We start from the raw sequence: 20362 nt of genomic DNA, 5'->3' as shown, positions 1-20362 counted from the left end.
TAATTCCCCTCTGCGTCACCGTGACGTAGCGCAGCAGCTCCTAGCCTACCCGTATGTGAATGTCGATTGTCAACTTGCGGTGGAGAGTCATCGTATTCCGAAAAGCCTCATTTAAGCGTCCCATTAATTTTATACATCGTTGTCCACTTAGGGTAGTGTTGCGTCGTCTGAAACAAGAGGAAATTGGATGTTATATATTTCTGACTGGTAGTAGTGAAATACAGCGCACGGGTGCATTTCTAAATCAGTAAAGGTGGAGGTAAGCCTTATCATGGAGATGTTGGTATCGATCGGTGTCTCCGGTGTGTATTTGACACGTTTTTAGGGAGTTAGTTGGAAACATTCCTTCCGCTGCTTTTTCACAGTGTAGAAGTGACGTCAATCGGGCAATTACCGTCTCAATCGGCGGGGAAGGGTGACTGGAGTAGTGAATTTTAATGCTTGCGTTGTTGCCGTAGCATATATTTTTGGTGTCTATGGTCGTGTGAACGAGGTTCTAGAACAGTTTCCTGCATGTGTGTTCTTCCTCTGACATGAATTTTCTCCTGTATTGTGATAAATTTTGATTGCAAATCTCTGAATACCTTGCCAAATATTGTTAATTTTTCTGCTTTGGCCTGCGCCTTATTTTTTCCGCATCTTTAGCCGTTTAGCAGGCGTTTCGGGAACACAGCCGACTTCCTTTATGTAATTATAGGGCTTGATATTTTTTTTTCAAATTGAAATTTATTAGTTGGCTGAAGTTGTTGTGCGCCTCCGCATGACAATATTATGCCCGTCAATTTCTTTGTATATTTAAAACTATAATTAAAGTTCTAATTGTAAACATTTCCTCCACAGCCAATGGATACAAATGGAGTTCAACATGTTGATATCGACGAGGGGCTGTATTCCCGGCAGCTGTATGTTTTGGGACATGACGCGATGCGGCAAATGGCAACATGTGATGTGCTTATTTCGGGAATGGGAGGATTGGGAGTGGAGGTAGCGAAAAATGTCATCCTCTCCGGAGTGAGAAGTGTCACTCTTCACGATCAAGAGATATGTGGATACAGTGATCTCTCATCGCAGGTAAATAATTTCTCTTTAATTAAAAATATGAATGTGGAATCATATGTAAGGTCATCGAGTCAATGATGAGTTATCCAAAATTCCGGAGTCAGCTGATTGCAGACTCCGATCAGGCACGCCGCTACGCGGTTGGCGGAGAGCGCTCTGATGTAAACAATAGTTTATTTATGTAGTCATGAGAATATCAGATGAGTGTGACGAATATACAGGTTGTTGAAACGAAGTGACCCATTACATGCATGTTAAGGCTGTTGTTGCCGCATTGGGCGGACTGAACGACTTGCATATCAAGGTACTGATACCATGCTGCACTGCACTCGCCAATTTTGCATTTTTATATTCTTTGACCGGAGGGAAGCTCAAAAATTAACCATAAATTCATTCACCGCTATTCGTAGATTTGTTCAATATGTACTAATTTTCCTCTACGTCTAGGGGGTTTGTTTGAATTATGGGGAGAGAAAGAAAGTAGCCGGAAGCAATGACATACGCATTATAGAATTACTGAAGGAAAAGTTGTACTACGAATGATGCATTTCGCTAAGCGATGGCGCTATCAATGAACTACGTTTGCCAAATTGTATCTGCCGCTGTTGAAGAGCCGACATTCGCGAAGTATGTAATAACCTTGTCGTCATTATTATGGCAGGTGAATTCTTGACATACTGCTCAAGAGTAGATGAAGTGGTCCTGATGATTACTTGTTTCTAGCTAATTACGGTCTCTGCGTCTTCTGCTAATATACAGCGGTATCTTTGTCTTAAATTCTTTTTCAGTTTGAAAATCTTCAAATTGTTACCAGCGAAAAAACATTTTTTTTTGCGAATATCTTTTTTTATTTTGTTGTCTCTGTTCACTTCATAAAAGTTTGAATTCGAGGAAGGTGGATCTAAGATGGGTTGAGAATACTTCTCTATATTGGGCTGTAGTTTAAATTTTATTCAACACTAGGATCTAGAAATTTTGTGTGTTGTATATACAAACTCAAGTTTCTGATATCCAGGTGGTTTTTATTTATTATTAACGTTTTAAAAATTATTCTAATATTTATTTTCTGTACCAATTTTATAATTTTTCACAAAATTTTCGTGCTGCACTTCAATTATGAATTTTTTGTTACTTTGTTCATTATGAAATTTGATTTTTATATTAAATTATTAAATTATGAAATTGCTTATCAAATTTGAGTTCTAATTTATTAGAATTTATGTTTTGTTCCCCATAATTGCGTCTCACTTTTTCTTTTGTACTCTTGGAGCCATTAAAATTCACTCATTTAGTAGTGAAACATTAGAAGAAAGTTGCATAATAGGAAATTTGAACAACTATCCATGGCATAATCCTGAATTGTAACAGTTGTGGTCAAGGATGACTCAACATGATTAAGTTTGGTATTTTACATTCTACTGGAATTGAATGTACTCTTTTACCAATATTTATTGTTTATTAGGGTAAGATTTAAAGGATATAGGGACTAATATCTTTCCTGTTTTTGATTAGCTTTTTTCTTCTGAAGATATTTGAATAAAAAATTGACAGCTTTCACCCTCTTTTTAGATAAGTTAATATCATGAACTGAAATGAGTGGGTCACTGTTAGTAACACTTAAGTGAGTGATTACTTCCCTTGATGAATAGTTCTCCTAGATGGAGTTAATGAACCAGAATGCTACTGCAGTCACCTAGGGGGCTATTAATTACGTGAGGCATTAAGGGAGTATACTGCAGTATCACATAATTTTTTTTTTGAAAGAGACACTGTAAAATTAAGTTCTTGGTAAATTGAAATACTAGTCTTAGCTAATCAAAAATAAAAATAATTCACCCTTTCCTGCCGGCGCCTACTATTGGAAATAATTTTCAATGCTACGGGTAGCATGAAAATATTATAAACCTCCCTGTACGGAGCTCTATTGTGGGGGTAAGTTGCCTGGGTATTTTCGCCCCTCAGATTTGAGACCCAGCTCAACCAACCCGTTCCTTACCCCGGGCACTGGACTACACCCTCTAACCTTATCATAGCAAGAATCCACGGTTATCTTATTGCATTACCAGTATTTTTTTCAACCAAGCACTATTTGATTTTCAATAATTTACTCTTTTAAAAGAATTACTAAGATTTTATTCAGCATTTTCGAATTTTAAACAGATTTCTAGAGTTAATAACAACAAAATTAGTAAATAAAAGCTAATAAGGCTATAAGTCTGGAAGAACGTTATTTTTAACATTAAAATTTCGTTTTAAAATTGCTAACGCACAGAACAAAATGAAGAATTCATTTCAAAGTACAGTAAAACCTCTATGTAGTGAATCTCTTTACATCATACCACCCCCCTAAGGTCCCGTCTGATTTACATGTAAATTTATAGGCAAACCTCTTTGTAGTGAACCTCTTTATATCGTAAAGCCTCCACTTATCATACGAAGGAGATACCCCCGAGATGGCCAAAATACCTCCGCAAATTGTACCGAGACAACAAGAGACCATTAATGCAGCTGCAATTACGTTCATGGAGTGACATTTTCAGCAATAAATGTTTCACTCTTTTTTTTCTTATATACCTTATTATGCTGTAATTTTTACGTTAATCATTAGTTGTGCCATATTGTTCATTATGAGAGCAAACCTAACAGTAAATAAGAAAAAAGGTATCCAACTATCCTAATCAATTGTTAGTGACTGTTGAATTAAGAGAGATCTCATCGAATCATGGTAAAAATCATGGGATAGTTCTCGCTTTCTGTAATTATTAAATAATAAATATATGTTCACTGATGCATGCGTGTGTGTTTAAACACATAAATGTAATGGCTTAAAAGACAGTCGTGCCTTCCATTTCCAAAGGATATGAAAACATGGTGCCTATCACTAAAACCTCTCTACAGTGAACCTCCATACATCAAATTGCCCAAATTTTGGTCCCCTACTTTAAGATGTGGAGAGGTTTTACTGTATTAAAAAATTGTAGTATCCAACAAAATATATCATTGAAAAAACTATTGACAATATAACCTCTTCGAAACGGATTCCTGCTGTGTGGATGATCATAAATGAGTGGGAGGGTCAGGCTTTATTGCATGGGGAGTGGCCCTAAGGACTCGCTAAGCTGGGTCCCCGGCTGGGCCTGAATGTATCAGACAGTTGCTACTTCAGCGGCCGCTTCTTTTCCCTCGCATCAGCCAGAGCTGACATCCGCTCATTTGCGTTGAAAAATCTGCGACAGCTATGCCCAACGTCAGGTATTATGTGTTTGAAAATTCCCATCGGCTCCACCTAACATCCGGCTCGAAAGGATTAAACATTCTGTAACAAATCTAATGCAATGTATCATAGATTAACGTATTTACACTTTAAATATGCATTTTTAACAATCTCACATGTGATTATAGGGAGGGACGTAAAATCACCTTAACACGTTGCGTACGGAAGGCGAGAATTCTCGTCATTTTTTCCCCGAACGTTCCGTACGGATGACAAAGATTCTCGTCATTTATGCGCGTCAACCTAAACAATTTTAAAGCGTACAATACATATTCGTTAGTATGTTTTCAGTTGTTGTTCGTTATTCGTTCGTTTCGTTTGATTGGGTAAAGTTATATTCTAAACATTAGCTTTTTAACCATGTTTAAACCGAAGGCATTACGCCCTAGTAGGAGCATATTTCCAAATTGGCGTTCCTAGAAATTTAAATTTCCCCGTACGCAATGTGTTAACTTATTAATGGATGCCCCCATATTCATTATTTTAAATTTACGAGAGTGGGAAAGGCTGAATCGGGATGATTTTTTTCATGGTAACTCATCTTTCCCTCCAACTACCAAAGTCTCGTAATGCATTGTGATTTTGTGGCTTGTGTCAACAATCCCTTTGGTGTACATGGAATTGAGCTGGAACAATTTGGAATGGGTAAAGAACTATGGGATTGATAGGGCGAGTGAAGATATCCCTGCCGTTAATTGCAAGCTATTTCGCATAAAACATTTATTTTATGTTGCTATTAGTTGCGATATGATTCATCGAAAAACTGAAGATTTTTATTACAGCTTGCTGGTAGAATTGTTGGACGTGCGCATATGGAAAGCCTGTCTAAGAAATCTTTGTTGATAGTTTTTTTTTTGTCACGAGCGTGGAATTGCTTTTTGTAAACCATCACTGGGGGTTTTAAAGGTATTCTCAAGTCTCAGCGATCTAAAACTTGTAGAAGCTTGCAATAGAGCACCAAATGACATCAACTCCTGCTTGGCTGACTCTGCCCTGGGCGAGCTTGCATCAAGTGCCAGGCATAATTTTTAAACTTCTACTAAATTTTGTTACAAATTTTTATCATTGACCAAGTTTCCAAAATTATATCAAGTGATGTGGTCACTACATTCAAATATACATGGAGCAACATCCATTAACAGGTTCCACACTGAATGTTAGGTGCTCCACTGTGGCCATTTGCCCAATATGGCAAGCTTTCCACCAAATGATCGGTAGTGTGGGCCTCTCCTCAGAATAAAGGTGGCTGTATTTGGGGTTGTATTTGTTACGTTGTGTGCTCGGGGTGCGCAACATTAACACTTCTACATAAAGGGATCATGTCAGTCAATACACTTCAAAAATATTTTTCAAAGTATATTTCTTCCCATCACGTTTGCCTTTTCCTATTTATTAAATGTCTGTGTACGAAGGCTGACTGGATTGCACTTTTGAAGCTGATATTTTGCAAACTAAGTTCCTTACAAGCTCATCAAGTGGTGTCATTGTTGCGTTGACCTAGTATCAGGGATACCGACTTACAAAAAATATTTGGGGGGGCCCAAACCGAGGATCTTTCCCCAGGTAAAGTAGCGAGTTTTAAGTTTTTTAAGCATTTTAGAAGAGTCATACGGTCAACATTAGAACCCTGATAACTCGTATCTCGATATCTGGACACTGGGGAAAATCGACAAGCCAGACATATTTTTTCCTCACGCCCATAATGAATTTTCAAGGGGGCTCGGGCCCCCTCAGGCCCCATGGAATCAGCATCACTGCCTAGTATCCTAGTTGACCAAGTTTGGCTCTAGGTTTTTTCCCCACAAACCGCCAAGGTTTAGGTCTGGTCCATCTTTATATTCTTGAGAAATGTTCCAATTGCGATTTTGTCCATTTTATCACTGAGGGAGCTTGTATCCTGCCTTTCGTAGCTTTTAAGGATGTTAGGTTTGATTATTAACGTTACCACATCTGCCAATTCTATTTCATTCCAACACCTGTAAGCCACTTGTTCGCACACCTGCTTATATTGATAAAGTTACTACAATATAGTGTGGTTTATCTGTTTTTAGATCAATAATTCTTTGGAATACCCATCTGTTAGTTCTGTAGCCAGTTCCGCATAACCTTCCTCTCTTTCCTACCCTTCCCCTCATTAAAACAAATTTAAAAAAATGGAATAGGCATAAAAGATGTGGAGAAAGAGCTTGGATACCAATTTAAGAATTTCTCTGAATGCTGATCTTGAATGTTTCTTTTTATTCATCCCTGGATTAGTTCCCTCTCATTTAAACAGGTTAACAAGAATTTATTACGGAAAGTTTTATGAATTAAAATTCTTTTTTCTTTATAAAATGATTTTTAAGAGATAATACAAAGGGCCATTCTTGCATAGTAGATAGCTCTAGCCTGAAATTATGTCATACTTCATTATTGCCTTTTTTTTACTTGTTTGCCATTACTTCTTTTGGAAATCGACTTCATTTTCTGGGGAAAATATGTGATGTAAGGTCTTAGCCTAATCATTTCCGACAATTTTTTTCTTTGAATTTAGTATTGACCGAAAGTTGGTCTGGAAGAATGAGAATGGACAAGGCCACTTGTCAGTAGGGGAATCCAGCGTCAGCTTTCTTGTCTAGTTAATGTAATGGGTGATAATAAGTTTTGACACCTATTACAGTTCCAGTGTCAGTTGGAATTTCTTTGCTGTCTTTTTTGGCTTCGCTTGCAATTTCTAAATGAGCTTTTATGCTCGGGTGTCTTAGTGCATGAAGACAGGATGCCTGTATTTCTTCACTTGTGTCTGGCTTATTTGCACTCTTTTCATCTTCACTCTTTCAATGTTTAAATAAGTGGCTAGGTTGTCCGGTTTGCATCTTGTAGATTCATATATTATCATCTTGAGCCTCATTCAGAAATTTTCTATCGCCCACACTCTTCCTGCCATTGTGCTGATGCTTGTCATTTTGGTTGCTGCTGTCATTATTTTAATATTTAAAAAAATCTGAAGGACTGAGGGCTTCCTTCAAGTTCAGCTGACGTTTGACTATTGCCTGATCAATTTAAGTTGGCTCTTGACCCGGCGAAGCTAAGATGGTAGCTTTTGTTTACATCCGGTGATAGTGTCAACACTACCTAGTTTTCCTGGCTGTCTTTGGGAAAACAAGATTACTTCGTCAAATTATAAATTATGTGTCGTTATAATTGTACTGGAAAGTAATTTTACGCGCTTATATCGCGGCTTAAAGGGATGTATGTATGTACTCTAACGGCAGTCATAGGAATAGTATTTAAGCTCGCATTAACGATAATTTCAACATATACTTCCGCTGTTTCACTCGGCGATTGGAAACTTTTACAAAGGAGATTACGTGAGTTTCTTTTACGTCTGTTTTTTCGTAGTAATCTCTAAAATTCCGAACGTGCAAACACTTTCGACTTGATGTTATAATGTTATTCGTCGTGACAGTAAATCATGGCTAAATCATCAATTACTATCTTACATATATAACAAGAGTTTAATTCTGCGATTCTTGCTGATGATACTCGCAGATGTCTCGTCCATTCGTCATACATTGCACTGCATCGCTTATGCGTATAATTTATTTTCTCGGATGTTTTTTCTTGTCCTTATATTATTCCGAATCTGATACCGGAGACGTAGAACGCAGTCGATAATTATTTATATCACTGTCGAGGACGATAGCCTAATGTTTTCGATTTTTGCACAAATGTGCCATTGCCAAATATAACCGCTAAACAAATAACTTATCAAACTTCTCGTTGAAGGAGATACAATCAAAATATAAACATTCAAACACGGGTGACTAGAGTGAGGAGAGATCTAACTTGCTATGAAACGTACCTTAATGAATGATTTATCTTGAGACATGCCATTCATCACCTTACTTAGAATATAAATGAGTATTTACTATTGTAATGGTTGGTCGGTCAACAATTAGATTGTCACATTAATTGTCTACGCGCATTCTTATGGGACATTAATCCCATCGTATTTCGAGCGTCATTTGTTTACCCAGAAAACCATAACCAATGAAATTCATTGAGCAGAACAGAAACTTAACAAGTTTAAGCTCTTGAATTTCGGAAATTGTCTTTTTACTTCAATGCGGATTTTGCTGACAAGTAGTAATAACAATGAAAATTATGATAAATTATATAGAAATATGATAAAAATATTCTCATGACACGGGATAGGTGATATCTGCGATGTGAGAGCCTGTGTTTTCACGATGCAATTGCCCGCGCAAGGCCGTGACTAGACAGATTCTCGAATAGATGCATGAAATTAGAGCACGGGCCGTTTTCTGAGCATGCATGGGCGTATATATAGTGAAATTTTTATGATGGATGTGTTAATGTTAACCTTTGCGAGCAAATGCATCGGGTAAACACGCCTGGCCGTAGGTGCAAATACTCAAGCGTCGACTGAAATATAAATAAGACCCTTATTAGTAGAAAATTTTTATTATGAAGTTGCTTAACGACGGTGGAATGAGATTTGTTTTCCGTGTAAAACAAACCGAAGTCCTTAGCGACATGGGACTCGATCGAATTAAAGTCTTTAATGAATATAAGAAAACTACACGAATTTTGATGAAAACCCTCATAATCACTCATTAGAAAGCTCCATTTATTATTATTTCGAGCAGAGGTGGTAGGTTTTTAATTAATGTCATCGGATTTTTTGTTTATTCTTACCAAGCCTAACCTAGTACCCATCATTTTATGATTTACTTTTGTTTTTTCCTTTTTGGAGTTTTTTGTCCACCTGGATAGGCTATTCTGCTGTCTAAATTTTGCATCTCCTTCCCCCATGGTATTTTATATTTAGCTAACCATTCTTATAACAAATTGGTGTTCATTGTTAGTAGGACATCCAAGTTCAAAATTTGTGCAAGGTTTACAAACCAATCATTTATATTTCTTCTACCAAATGACTTTAAAATCACTGTATAGGCGCGGAAAGTTTTACAGTGGCTGAGCTTGTTGGTCAGTGTGCTCTATCTTAGGAGGAAGGTTGAGACAGTGTTAGTCTACATGCTCTGCAATTTTCATGCAATCTAATGATTTATGTAATATTTCCTCCAGAAAAGTACAAATTACTCATAGCTGATTTATACAAATTATTTTCATCAATATAGCCAATTAAATGGTTTTGAAAAATCAAAATTCCTGTTGCAATACTTTTTCTTCAGTGACTTTAAAAAATGGAATAATGAATACACTACTCAAGTTGAAAGGGTTACCTCTGAGATAATGGTTGGGTCACTTGGTAACTCTAGTGTTACTTCTTTGATTTAAATTTTCTATTGTGATGATTACGTTTTTTAAACGCCGAAACTAAATGTATCTGGAAGGGCTATAGATGACCTCAAATTCCAATGTATAGAAATTGTGCCTTTAACTTCTTTAATCCCTCGATCTTGTCTCTTGCAATTAAACGAAGACTTTGTTCATGTGGATGAATCATTGTAGTCATTATCCTAAAAAAAGTTATCATCTGAAATCATCAAATTGTAATCCGGTTAGTTAGCATATCCTGGAGGGCACCCTCCTTCAATGAAAGAGAATTCTGTACCCATGGCCTAGCTCTGAGGATGAAAAGTCTCATTTAGGAAAGTGTGCTAAATTGATGAGGATTCTTGGCTGGTAGGAATAGCAACTTTCTGCACAACTTGGTATCTGATTATATGGTGGTTAGTTTTTAAGATATCCTTTTTATTACTAATATTAATTGGGAAGCAAAGGATTACAGCAGAGCCATTTCTCTACTCATGGTAATTTACCACCTGAATTTCATCCCTTCAATAACTATATTATCACAACTATATTTTTCTCTCTGCTGTTATCTTCAAATTCCCTGTAGTTATAAGTTGTAGAGATCTGTTTCTTGAATTTAATGGGACATCTCAGCTTACATCACTAAGCATGCATGAGAAAAATTCATGTTTCAACAAATTAGAGGATATCAGAAAAGAATATTAATCATTGCCCACCTGAAAGTTGGTATCGATTTGACCACGAAGCTATGATAGGCTATGATAAACATAATAATTGGGTTTGAAAGTAAGCAAAGTTATTATGCTATGAACGAGCCACCACTGCTCACAAATTAAACAATTGAAGGGCTTAGGGGGAAGTAGGCTTTACCCTGGAAAGCAGTTCACTTTTTAATATCATTGTTCTTCATTAATTTCAAATCTAAGTCTTTATTGTTTCATATAAATCAAAATGAAATCTAGTCAGAAATTCAAATCTTTCTTTAGTTAGAAGTGTCATCCTCATTTTTATTTTATCTAAGTTATAATTTTATTAGTACATAGTGCTTTCTTATTCGGCAAATATTGGTTTTGAATGGTTTGTCTTATGACATTGTATTTTATTTAATGAAGTTTATTCAAGGAGATGAATTTACAAGTATGAAATCTGCATTACTAGCTTGTGTATATAACCTGCTTTATTTGTTTTTGAATCTTTATTTCATGGGTGCGATAGAATTGGACTGAATCCCATGTTCATTGTCAGTGTGGAAAATATGCCCAAGAGTTTGGATATAAATAGCTACAAATTTTTCAAAAGAGATGGACAAAATTGCTATCAACTATTCAGAATAGGTATCAGCTTTACATTTATCACTTCAATGTTTTTGTTGGCTGGCATTTTATCCTTCATGCTGAAAGTTAACAAGTTAATTATTTGCTGATGAAACCTCAGGTCTACTAGAACTTATCATTTTTGAGCAGTTTCAGTCCAGGCATTGGCAATCATGCACTCATATTGATCTAGCTGTATGTTTCTGCATATATGATCACATTTTTTCTCATGATGTATTGCTTGTGGGAAGGCTCCAGCTTCTGTTAACGTTGGAGTATTTATGTGTCTTATGCAATTCTTATTTGTCATTTGATTAATGTACCATAAGAGTTATAAAAGTTGACTTTTTTCATGGATAATTGACATATTTGATGCTTGTTGTTACCTTGATGTTGTTTTGGTAAAATAAGAGACTTGGATGTATATTGGATAAATTATCTACAGTGCAACCTCGATATAACGACACCCCACGGTGCATTAATAAACACTCGCTATAGCGAATTGTCGCTTTACCGGAGGTGGAGCAAATAATAGCCAATATACCTGTTGCGAACAGATATACAGGAACAGGAGTGGTGCGGCGACAGATAATCATCTATCCGATAAACGTAAGCATAAATCCAGACGAATGGCGATGTTTTTTTGCATCACTTATTTTCCTTACTCAAACAACGACTTACTATTCAAACAATTTATAAGCGCCGCACTGAATAAAAATCATGGAAAGCATTGTTTCGTCAATCATTATGCCAATGCGCAACCGAGGAAGCCATTTTTCTATGCACTTAATTAGTTCATTTACGTGATCATTCTATTATTTTGGTATTTTCCACTGAAAATTCAAAAATTAACTGATAAAACAGTACATATCGCGGTTATTTAATGCCTCAAATGTTTCCATTGGTGTATGTTTATTGTTTCTGTACGTTAAGCGGCAGTGAAGTGAAATAACGCATTAAATTTGTTTCTACACGCGAAAACGGTGGAAGGTTGTATAACGTTCCTGCCTTGGAAGACTTTTTCTATCAGATAATGTAATATCTACATCATCTACGGTAAAAAGTTTGCTAAGCTTAAAAAGTGATGTGATTTAAATTGCCGTTGTTGAAAAAAGTTTCTTTTTGAGTGTTACGCTCGCGACGTATTTGAAATAATACACAGAGTTTACCACGGCACTGCAAACGAGAATTAGTTGTTCTGTGAGTTCTTCCAGCGGCCACCAGGGGATGCTCGGCTACCCACGTTACAAAAGAGAGCGCCAGTACGACTCCGACCACTGACGCGAATAGTTCACCCTTGTAAATCCGCAACGGAGAATAAATACGTCCATCCTGACAATTCACGCTGAGTATCATTGCTTCGTACATCCTACATCATCGCTAAGGCGCACTACCTACCTTTGGAGGCATCATTGCGAGAAATACCTCATACTGCAAGGGTTTTGTCGGGGAGTTGTATGTAAAAAAGTTCCGTTTCGTCTATGTTATATGACGCGGGGAATACTTCTAAAGATTCTTATGATCGGAGTCCTTTCTTCTACGACTTCGGGTTTACACCGCAGGCATCACCAGCAATTATGAGGGGAGATAACGCTTTGGTGCTTCGCATTAGTATAATCAACCTTCCGAACTCTTAAAATTCTCGATTCGCAATCTATCCCTGAAATACTCCGCTTTAGGCTTAGGCGTAGCCCCTTTCTCGGAAGTTCCCGCAGATTTGAGTGGGCAAAACCACCCGAATAAAGCTCCTTCTAAGTCTTCATGGTCTGCATTCCTTGGGCGCTTTTGCTTTTTTTATTGCGAAGAGCAAATAGGAAGATAAATTAATTTCGACACTCTCACATTACTCCTTTATTATTATTTTCTCGCTTAGACGTGTTTGGTGTTTTTTGGCCGTGGTGACTGCCATCAAATGCTTTCTATTCACGCAACTCACGGACGTGCGGATATGCTGCCGACTGCTTTCTGCCGGCCGAGGAACAAAAGAAGATGAAGCATTCGCGAATGCTAGTGCCACAATATTTTCACCAAAATTAACTACTTATTTATCGAACGACAGTTTACCACATAAATTTGAGACTGAGCACTCCATTAACTTCATTTCTAACAGATCGCTAGCAATTACAGAGGTTAAGGAGTCTTGATGAAAGTCTTCCGGTGGTGAAACCCTCGCTATGGCGAGAGTCAGCACCAAAAGGGTCTCGTAAAAACAAATTTTTTTACACGCTTATTATAGGGTCAATTGACGGTGCATCGGCTATCTCTCGTTATAGGGGGAGTGTCGCTATAGCCCGTACTCGCTTTAACGAGGTTCCACTGTAGTTTGTCCTTGCATCCAAACATGAAATATGGTCCCACTCCATCTGGATAGAAATGTGCAAAAGAGAAACTCAATTCTCTGTAAGGGAATCTGCTTTACATGGACATATGTTAATGCAGGCATGCGTAATAAAATTGAAACCATCAAGAAAAAAACAGGCTTTCGACCTCTCGCAGGCCTCGAAGTCCTCATCCTCATACCCAGTGGGACTCCAGCATCATCTGTATTTATTGAAGGCTCTATGGGTGACTCTATAATTGAAATATTGGTATAAAAAGGCTAATTGACCTGGTCGAGAACCCATATAATATTACCTAATAACATGTGTCTGGAAAGCATTATATCATCTTTCTTATGTAGTATTTGATAATGGATTGTATATTTTGTCAAATTAATTTTAAGGTGTCGATTTCATGCACTAAAATACACTGTAAATTATTAAAACAATTATACTCAATTATTATGGGAAAATCTGTAATTGAAGGAAGTGGCTGAATTTTAATGGAGGTTAAATTTAGTCGTGTTCATGGTCAATGAGTGATTTCTTAATATGCTGCAATGAATCAATTTCTTCAAATGAATGTCTTGTGGGACTGTTAGTATATTAAACTTCTTTCTCATTTCAGTTCTTCTTGGAGGAGCATGACGTTGGCAAGAATAGAGCTCAAGCATGTGTCCAAAAGCTGGCTGAACTGAATGATTATGTGCAGACATCGGCATATGAAGGTCCACTTATTGCTGATTTTCTGAAGAAGTTTCAGGTAATCAATTCGTGTATTTTCCTCATTGATAGCTTATTGCAAAGAACAAAGAATAAAATTTGGAAGGGGTAATTGTTTGAGAGGGGATTTCAATCTTACTATGTCTCAAGTATTGAATTTTGATGAGTGTTGCTCACTTAAATTTGAATTTTAGAAGTAAATGAAGGGATTTTCTCCATTTCCTGGTTTGCCACAATACTGAATGGTTTCTTGGCTATTTCTTTTGTGCATCATGAGAACATAAGCAATGAAGTGCCTGGATTGCAATGTTGCCAGGTTACTATGAGCCTACTTCCTCCTGGGTTTTGTAATTGGCTTCCTCTTCATGCCAAATCCTTAAAGGCCCTACTAATCATTATCTCTCATACCTTTGAAGCTGTATTTTTTATAAGAGACTGCCTGCATAAGTTTTTTCCAATGTAATGGGAATTTTCAAAGCTCTGAATGAGTGAAGACTGATATGTTTCCAAATTTAAATCAGATTCTTTTTCCATTTTAGGTGATTGTGTTGACTTCCTCCTCCTTGGATGAGCAACTGCGTGTCTCGGAGTTGACTCATTCCACTGGGATAGCACTGGTGGTGGCGGACGCGAAAGGCCTATATGGTCAAATATTTTGTGATTTTGGGGAAGAGTTTAAGGTCATTGATCAAACTGGAGAAAATCCTGTCTATGCCATGGTGGCTGGTATTTCTCAGGTAGGTTTCATTGTTTTACCTGACGTAAACTGTTGGATTTCTGTGAACAACATCAATTAATCTGATGAATTTTGCCTTTAGGATTCCGAAGGCGTTGTAACATGCATTGATGACTCTCGTCATGGTTTAGAAGATGGAGATTATGTTACTTTCTCAGAAGTTCAAGGAATGGAGGAGCTGAATGGCTGTGAACCAAAAAAGATTAAAGTTCTCGGTAAGAATTGTTGATATTAAGGTAGCGCTATAATTTTAAATAATGAGTTGGTGTACTTGGTCAAACTTCTGAAATTTAAATAATGTTCAAATCATAAGGCAATGGGTAAGAGTAATAGCCTATAAGTATTTTTTCTACATGGTCTTTATGGACCTAAAAACTCTCAAGTCCTTCTTTATGATTTGGAAAGTGTAACGGTAGACTAAAAAGCTAAGCTAGATTCATTAGTGTAACCTTCTGTAGTCTTCTGGTTTACGCTAGTACCATAAAACCCTTTTACTTTGAAAATTTTTCGGTTCCTTAAATACTTGGAAAATACAAATCTATTATGCTACCACAAGCTAAGCAATTCTTTCGTAGCTTTCGGGTAATTATTTTAAATGTAAGCCAGTATTTAGGAAATGGGATGGGGAGTGAATATCAATTGAGAGTTTTTTCAGGACTCATCAAAGAATCACCCATTCACCTTCAGACCCCCTCCTCTTTCGGGAGAAACTGGGAATATTAATTAAAATGTGTAAATGCCTTTTGATGTAAAAAAAACTATTTACTGTCATTTGTTATTCTTGAATTGGTACTTGACACAGACAAAAAGGGCATTGTTAATCTGACTTGTTTCAGTTTTTGAACAAGTATGGGAAGATGAACTTGTATGAGTATAACATGCATTGGAAAATGGATTGGTGGTTGCCTCAGCATTCTATGTGCGCAGTAACATCATGAATGAAAATTAATTAGCTCTGCATCAAATGGAATATGCCATTTATGTCCATGATTTGGGAGATAAGACAAATTATTTAAATAAATTATGATAAGCTGGTGGGAATGAATTGGTCACATTGAATGACTAGATATGAAAATAATAAAGCAATGAAAATACCATACTCCATGTGATGTAAAGGAGGAGTGCTTGTCTATTGAAAAGCCATGAAGGCTAAAAAAGAGTTGATGCTGACGGACTCTGAAAAAAAGTGTCAGTAACCAGAATTTGTTAGATGGTGAAAAGACACTGAAGAGCAGTTGTATGAAAATAAAGTTACGTACAGAAAATTTATAGGTGGAAAAAATGATGTAGCATGCGAACTTAATGATTCCGCCCATACTTGGCATGCCATTTCCAAGCCATCGGCCAGAAAAAAATTTTCAATAACTTCTGGAGTAGACATCAATGAGAAATAGTGACAGAATTTCTTTGAACAATTTTCATGGAAGATTATGGCATTGTAAAGTGGTTGAACTGGTGGAGTGGAAGGTCAGAAAGTCATGTAATACAGGTGAAGTACAAAGGAGAAACTAATCAAAGTAGACTTTCATGGCTTACTTTCAATTGGTGATACCTATAAGGTATTGGTGACTGAAAGACTGATATGGTGTCTGAAGCAGATGAAATTATCCACAATCTTGGAAACAAAACCATCTGTAATCATTCAGCGTAACCAATTGCGCCCATCCAGCGAAGGATTTCAGGAAGATCAGGTTAATGGCAATGCTGAAGACGATAGCCAAAAAACTTGAAAGATCCGCATTTTGCCTGTGGTTACATTTAGAAAGTGAATATTAAACTACGTAAAGGAAAACCAGAGGTTTAAATAATTCTGATTGAGAACCAAAAAATTGGAAAAACTTTTTAGGTTATTTGCCTTGGCAGTGGCTGAGATGTTAGGGTGTGTGACAAAACACCATCTGAAAGAATTTCTTGGCCTGGAAACAGTTGATGATGACTCAAGTGGAATGAAATTTTAAAATGTGGTCATTTTTATTCTTCAAGGACCTGTGAACCTTTGGAGTCTAGAACACTAAGCTTACACATGCATTTGTACCTCTAACGTCTACAGCCCTAACAATGAGTTAAGTGTCAAATTTTTTGTTCCCTGATGAGCATCCTCCCTTTAGGTAGCTCCACTAGGACCCTAATATGGGACATAAGAACTTAAACCACTCCTTGCCACTTGCTTCTTCTCTGTTGCTAGGTTTCCCTTTTAATAAAGGGTTCTTTTAAGTTGATGTTATTTTAATTGTGAATTTTCTTGTTGCTATTCTTTCTGAAAATATTAAATCCTTTGTTGAAGATTATGATTTTTTTAATCACTACAGTAAACTCTTGATTTTACGAAGCAGGATTTTACGAAGTTTTCGATTATACGAAGTGATATTGCGGTCCCGGTGAAAAGCCTATGCTAAATACATGGCGCTATTCGATTATACGAAGTTTCGATTATACGAAATTTTTTGAATTTACGAACCTCGGCTCGGTCCCTAGGAACAAATGGCATTCGTTTATACGAACTACGGCGAAAAATTTGTCAACAAAACTAGTTACGCCGGCGTAAGTAGCTAAAAAATCAGCGCTTCCAACTGTGGTCCATCAAAAGTGCGAAATCGTAAATGATAATGCAACTTTGGAGAGAAATGGGTCGCCAAAAACCTCACTGTGGGAATTTAGGGGGAGTAGGAGTTCAGTTAAAATATCGCGGCTGACATTATACCCCTATTTATGTGCCTGTTCGTAAACATAGCATCGACAATAATTCGTAGTTTAACATGCCAGGAAGGTCGCGCGGAGTATTTCGTACACCCCTAATTAACCCTTTGCACTGCTGTGAACGTACAACGAAGACTACTTGACTACTTTTCGCCGAAGCACTTCGAAGGGTCCCTAATCCGGGACCCTTTCCTCGACGAGCTCACCCTCGCTGGCCCCTGAAACTGGGCTATTTTTAATGCATTACCTGACGCAACCCTGGGTTTCAAAGGGCAAAGGTGCCATGGGGGGAAAAGAGTAAAGTGCGTGTTACTGTGGGGCTGTGCGTCAACCAAACGGGCACGGACAAAATAAGCCCGATGTCATTGGGAAATTTGAAAGGCCACGGTGCTTAAAACATGTAAAATTGGAAGCCCTCCCCGTTTTTTACCATTCAAATAAAAACAGCTGGATGACCCGAGAAATTTTCCAGCAAACGGTTATACGTCTACAGAGAAAAATTGCTGGAGAGAACAGCAAAATTGTTTTAACAATGGATAATGCCACCGTTCATAAATACGTGGAGGATCTAAAATTGGCTAATGTTCGAGTCCTCTTTTTACCCCCGAACTCGACTAGCAAGTCCCAGCCCTTGGACCAAGGCATTATCCAATATTTTAAAGTCCTGTACCGGAAGAAGCTTGAGCGGTATTACTTGCGATGGATCGGTATGTATACATTCATCTATTTTGCTCATGTGCGTTTGGATATCGATTTAGATATTTTTATTCATGATTATCATTCTTTCAAATCTATTTGCTACTTTTATAAATGGGAACAGAAATTAATAACATCCCGAAATGGACGTTGATACATGCAATCCGCGCCATAATATCTTTTCGTGTATATATTGGCCTTTGTGAATGAAAAACTTAAATATCTTAAGTATTGGGCTCTATTTACCGCCAATTTATATTTCAGGCCGCCAATTTATATTTCTCGTAATGAAGACGCACTTCCAAGTCTAACCATGAACTTTCTTCTCACGCGCTTCCCCGTTCTCCCATGCTGGGGTTCTGTCTTTCAAAAGCCTTTGTCCCTTCCCTCTTGCCGCCTTTGGCTGATCTTGCTGACACCCACCTTACGCATCCCAAACCCCTCCTTCCCCAGCATTTCCCATTCACTCCCTCCCTAAGGTGACTGAGCTTGTGCGCGTCGCAAAAAAATACATACGGCCCCCAAAAGTAGACTGAGGCAGAGCTGAAGGCCATGTCCCCACCCTTCTTTGTCCTGCCCCCTTCACCAGTCCTTGTGATGACCACACTTCTTCCTCAAGGCAATCCCCATCCCACTCTTATTCACCCCACACACTGGGAACGTTCCCCGATTGTGGAGAAGGGCATGGTTCATCTTTACCTGCAACTGGGGGAAGTTATTCACCGGAGAGAGGCGGAAGAAGTATCTTCCACTATCGGGAAAATGGTGCCGCGCTTATAATTGTCTCTCTTCTTCTCAGCTGACTTTTCAATTGAAATTATTTTTTTTGCTCTTTCCACACTATATTTATTAACGATTATGGCGCGACTATTTTTAGTGCTAAAACTAAGAAAATCTTTTCTCTATGTCAATGATCCTTTGCATAACTTTCAATACGGCGGAGAAAGGAACACGAAAACTAAATGAGGTGACGGTACAGGTTTTTGCGTGTCATTTTTTGGGAATTCACGCTAGTGAACCAATACTTAACCACGTTGAGAAATGATAAAACGTCTCTTGTAGGAAAACAATCAATGTGGATAATAACGTTTCTATCTATATTTCTCCGATACTGTAAGATGTTTCTCCTGTCGTTTTCCGGTTGGAACCTTGCTCCTGTCGGCATAAAAGGAGAGAAACATACTATATGAACAGATCACCTCACACCCGGTATGAAGAATACAGTCCTGATGAAGAATTAAGTCTTTTATGGCAACGTCTGCGAAGATGATGGAACACAGTAGTCGGACGGAGAACTCAAACAGAATTTACTGCAAATATTCGCCAGAAGATAATCACATCCTACGTTATTTATGATCGTAATTGAATCTCAGTGAAAATAGAGCACATTCTGCTGAAAATACGAAGTAACTCGAAATAATAATTTACGAAGGTTATTTTGGAAACGGGCTAAGACCCTTGTTTTTCTTTTTCTCTCGTCACTGAGCGATAGAGGGCGACATAAATGGCGGTTAGGCCGGCTGCCGCTAAAATTCCGTGGGTGTCAGAAACAAATATCTATCTTTTGCATACTTAATAGTAGCTATTGGCTCCTAACCACAAATTTATTACTGTCAACTCTTATAATAAACATTGCAATTCATTATTTGATTACGTTTTCTAAACTGGTCGGGAATTTCTTTAGCGATCGTTGATGTTGAAGTATGAACAAGAAATGGGAATTTTATGGTGGTATAATTATTTAACGATTTTTCACATCATAAATCGATAGCAAAAAGCCTTTTCTATGAATTATACCGAGAATAACCACCGAAAACATTTAAATAAGACCACTAAAGACAAAAAACGGCGGAAGAAACAAAAGCGAACATTTTTTTCGTGACTTATGAAAAAGGTTTGAATTTACGAAACTCGATTTTACAAAGTGCCAATTTTCCGGTCCCACTGACTTCGTAAAATCAAGAGTTTACTGTACCATCTTAACCTGGTTCTAATGTGCATGTGTTGTTTCATTTTCATTCTTCGAGTTTGTCATCAATCTCTTTTAAAATGGAAAGGAAATTCCTTTATTGGGAGGAAATGTTAAACTTGTTTGTAAGAAGTGACAGTGAGGGCACTATGTCATCTAGGGACTAGGTGATGCTGCAGGGGACTGCCGGAGTTTTGAGTGTCCTGCAACCATCCACTACTCGGGTGTTGCAGTTTGCTGCATCGCCCCATTAAAAGATATCAAAGATGCAGCAGATGATGAGCCATCAACAAC

At 37.5% G+C, this 20362-nt stretch overlaps 1 protein-coding gene across 3 annotated transcripts in view; it reads left to right on the top strand.

Annotated features, from left to right (window-relative positions):
- Positions 1-20362, top strand: part of LOC124170990 (ubiquitin-like modifier-activating enzyme 1) — a 76517-nt gene that overhangs the window by 1585 nt on the left and 54570 nt on the right. For all 3 annotated transcript variants that reach the window (XM_046550101.1, XM_046550102.1, XM_046550100.1), the window contains exons 3-6: positions 841-1071; positions 13876-14010; positions 14510-14707; positions 14789-14921. In XM_046550101.1, the coding sequence (XP_046406057.1) occupies positions 841-1071; positions 13876-14010; positions 14510-14707; positions 14789-14921 (697 nt within the window). The remainder of the gene's footprint in view (positions 1-840; positions 1072-13875; positions 14011-14509; positions 14708-14788; positions 14922-20362) is intronic.

The sequence above is a fragment of the Ischnura elegans genome, chromosome X, assembly GCF_921293095.1.
Source record: "Ischnura elegans chromosome X, ioIscEleg1.1, whole genome shotgun sequence".
Taxonomy (NCBI): Eukaryota; Metazoa; Arthropoda; class Insecta; order Odonata; family Coenagrionidae; genus Ischnura; species Ischnura elegans.
The sequence above is the reverse complement of the archived record's forward strand: the minus strand, read 5'-3'. Positions and strand labels throughout refer to the sequence as shown.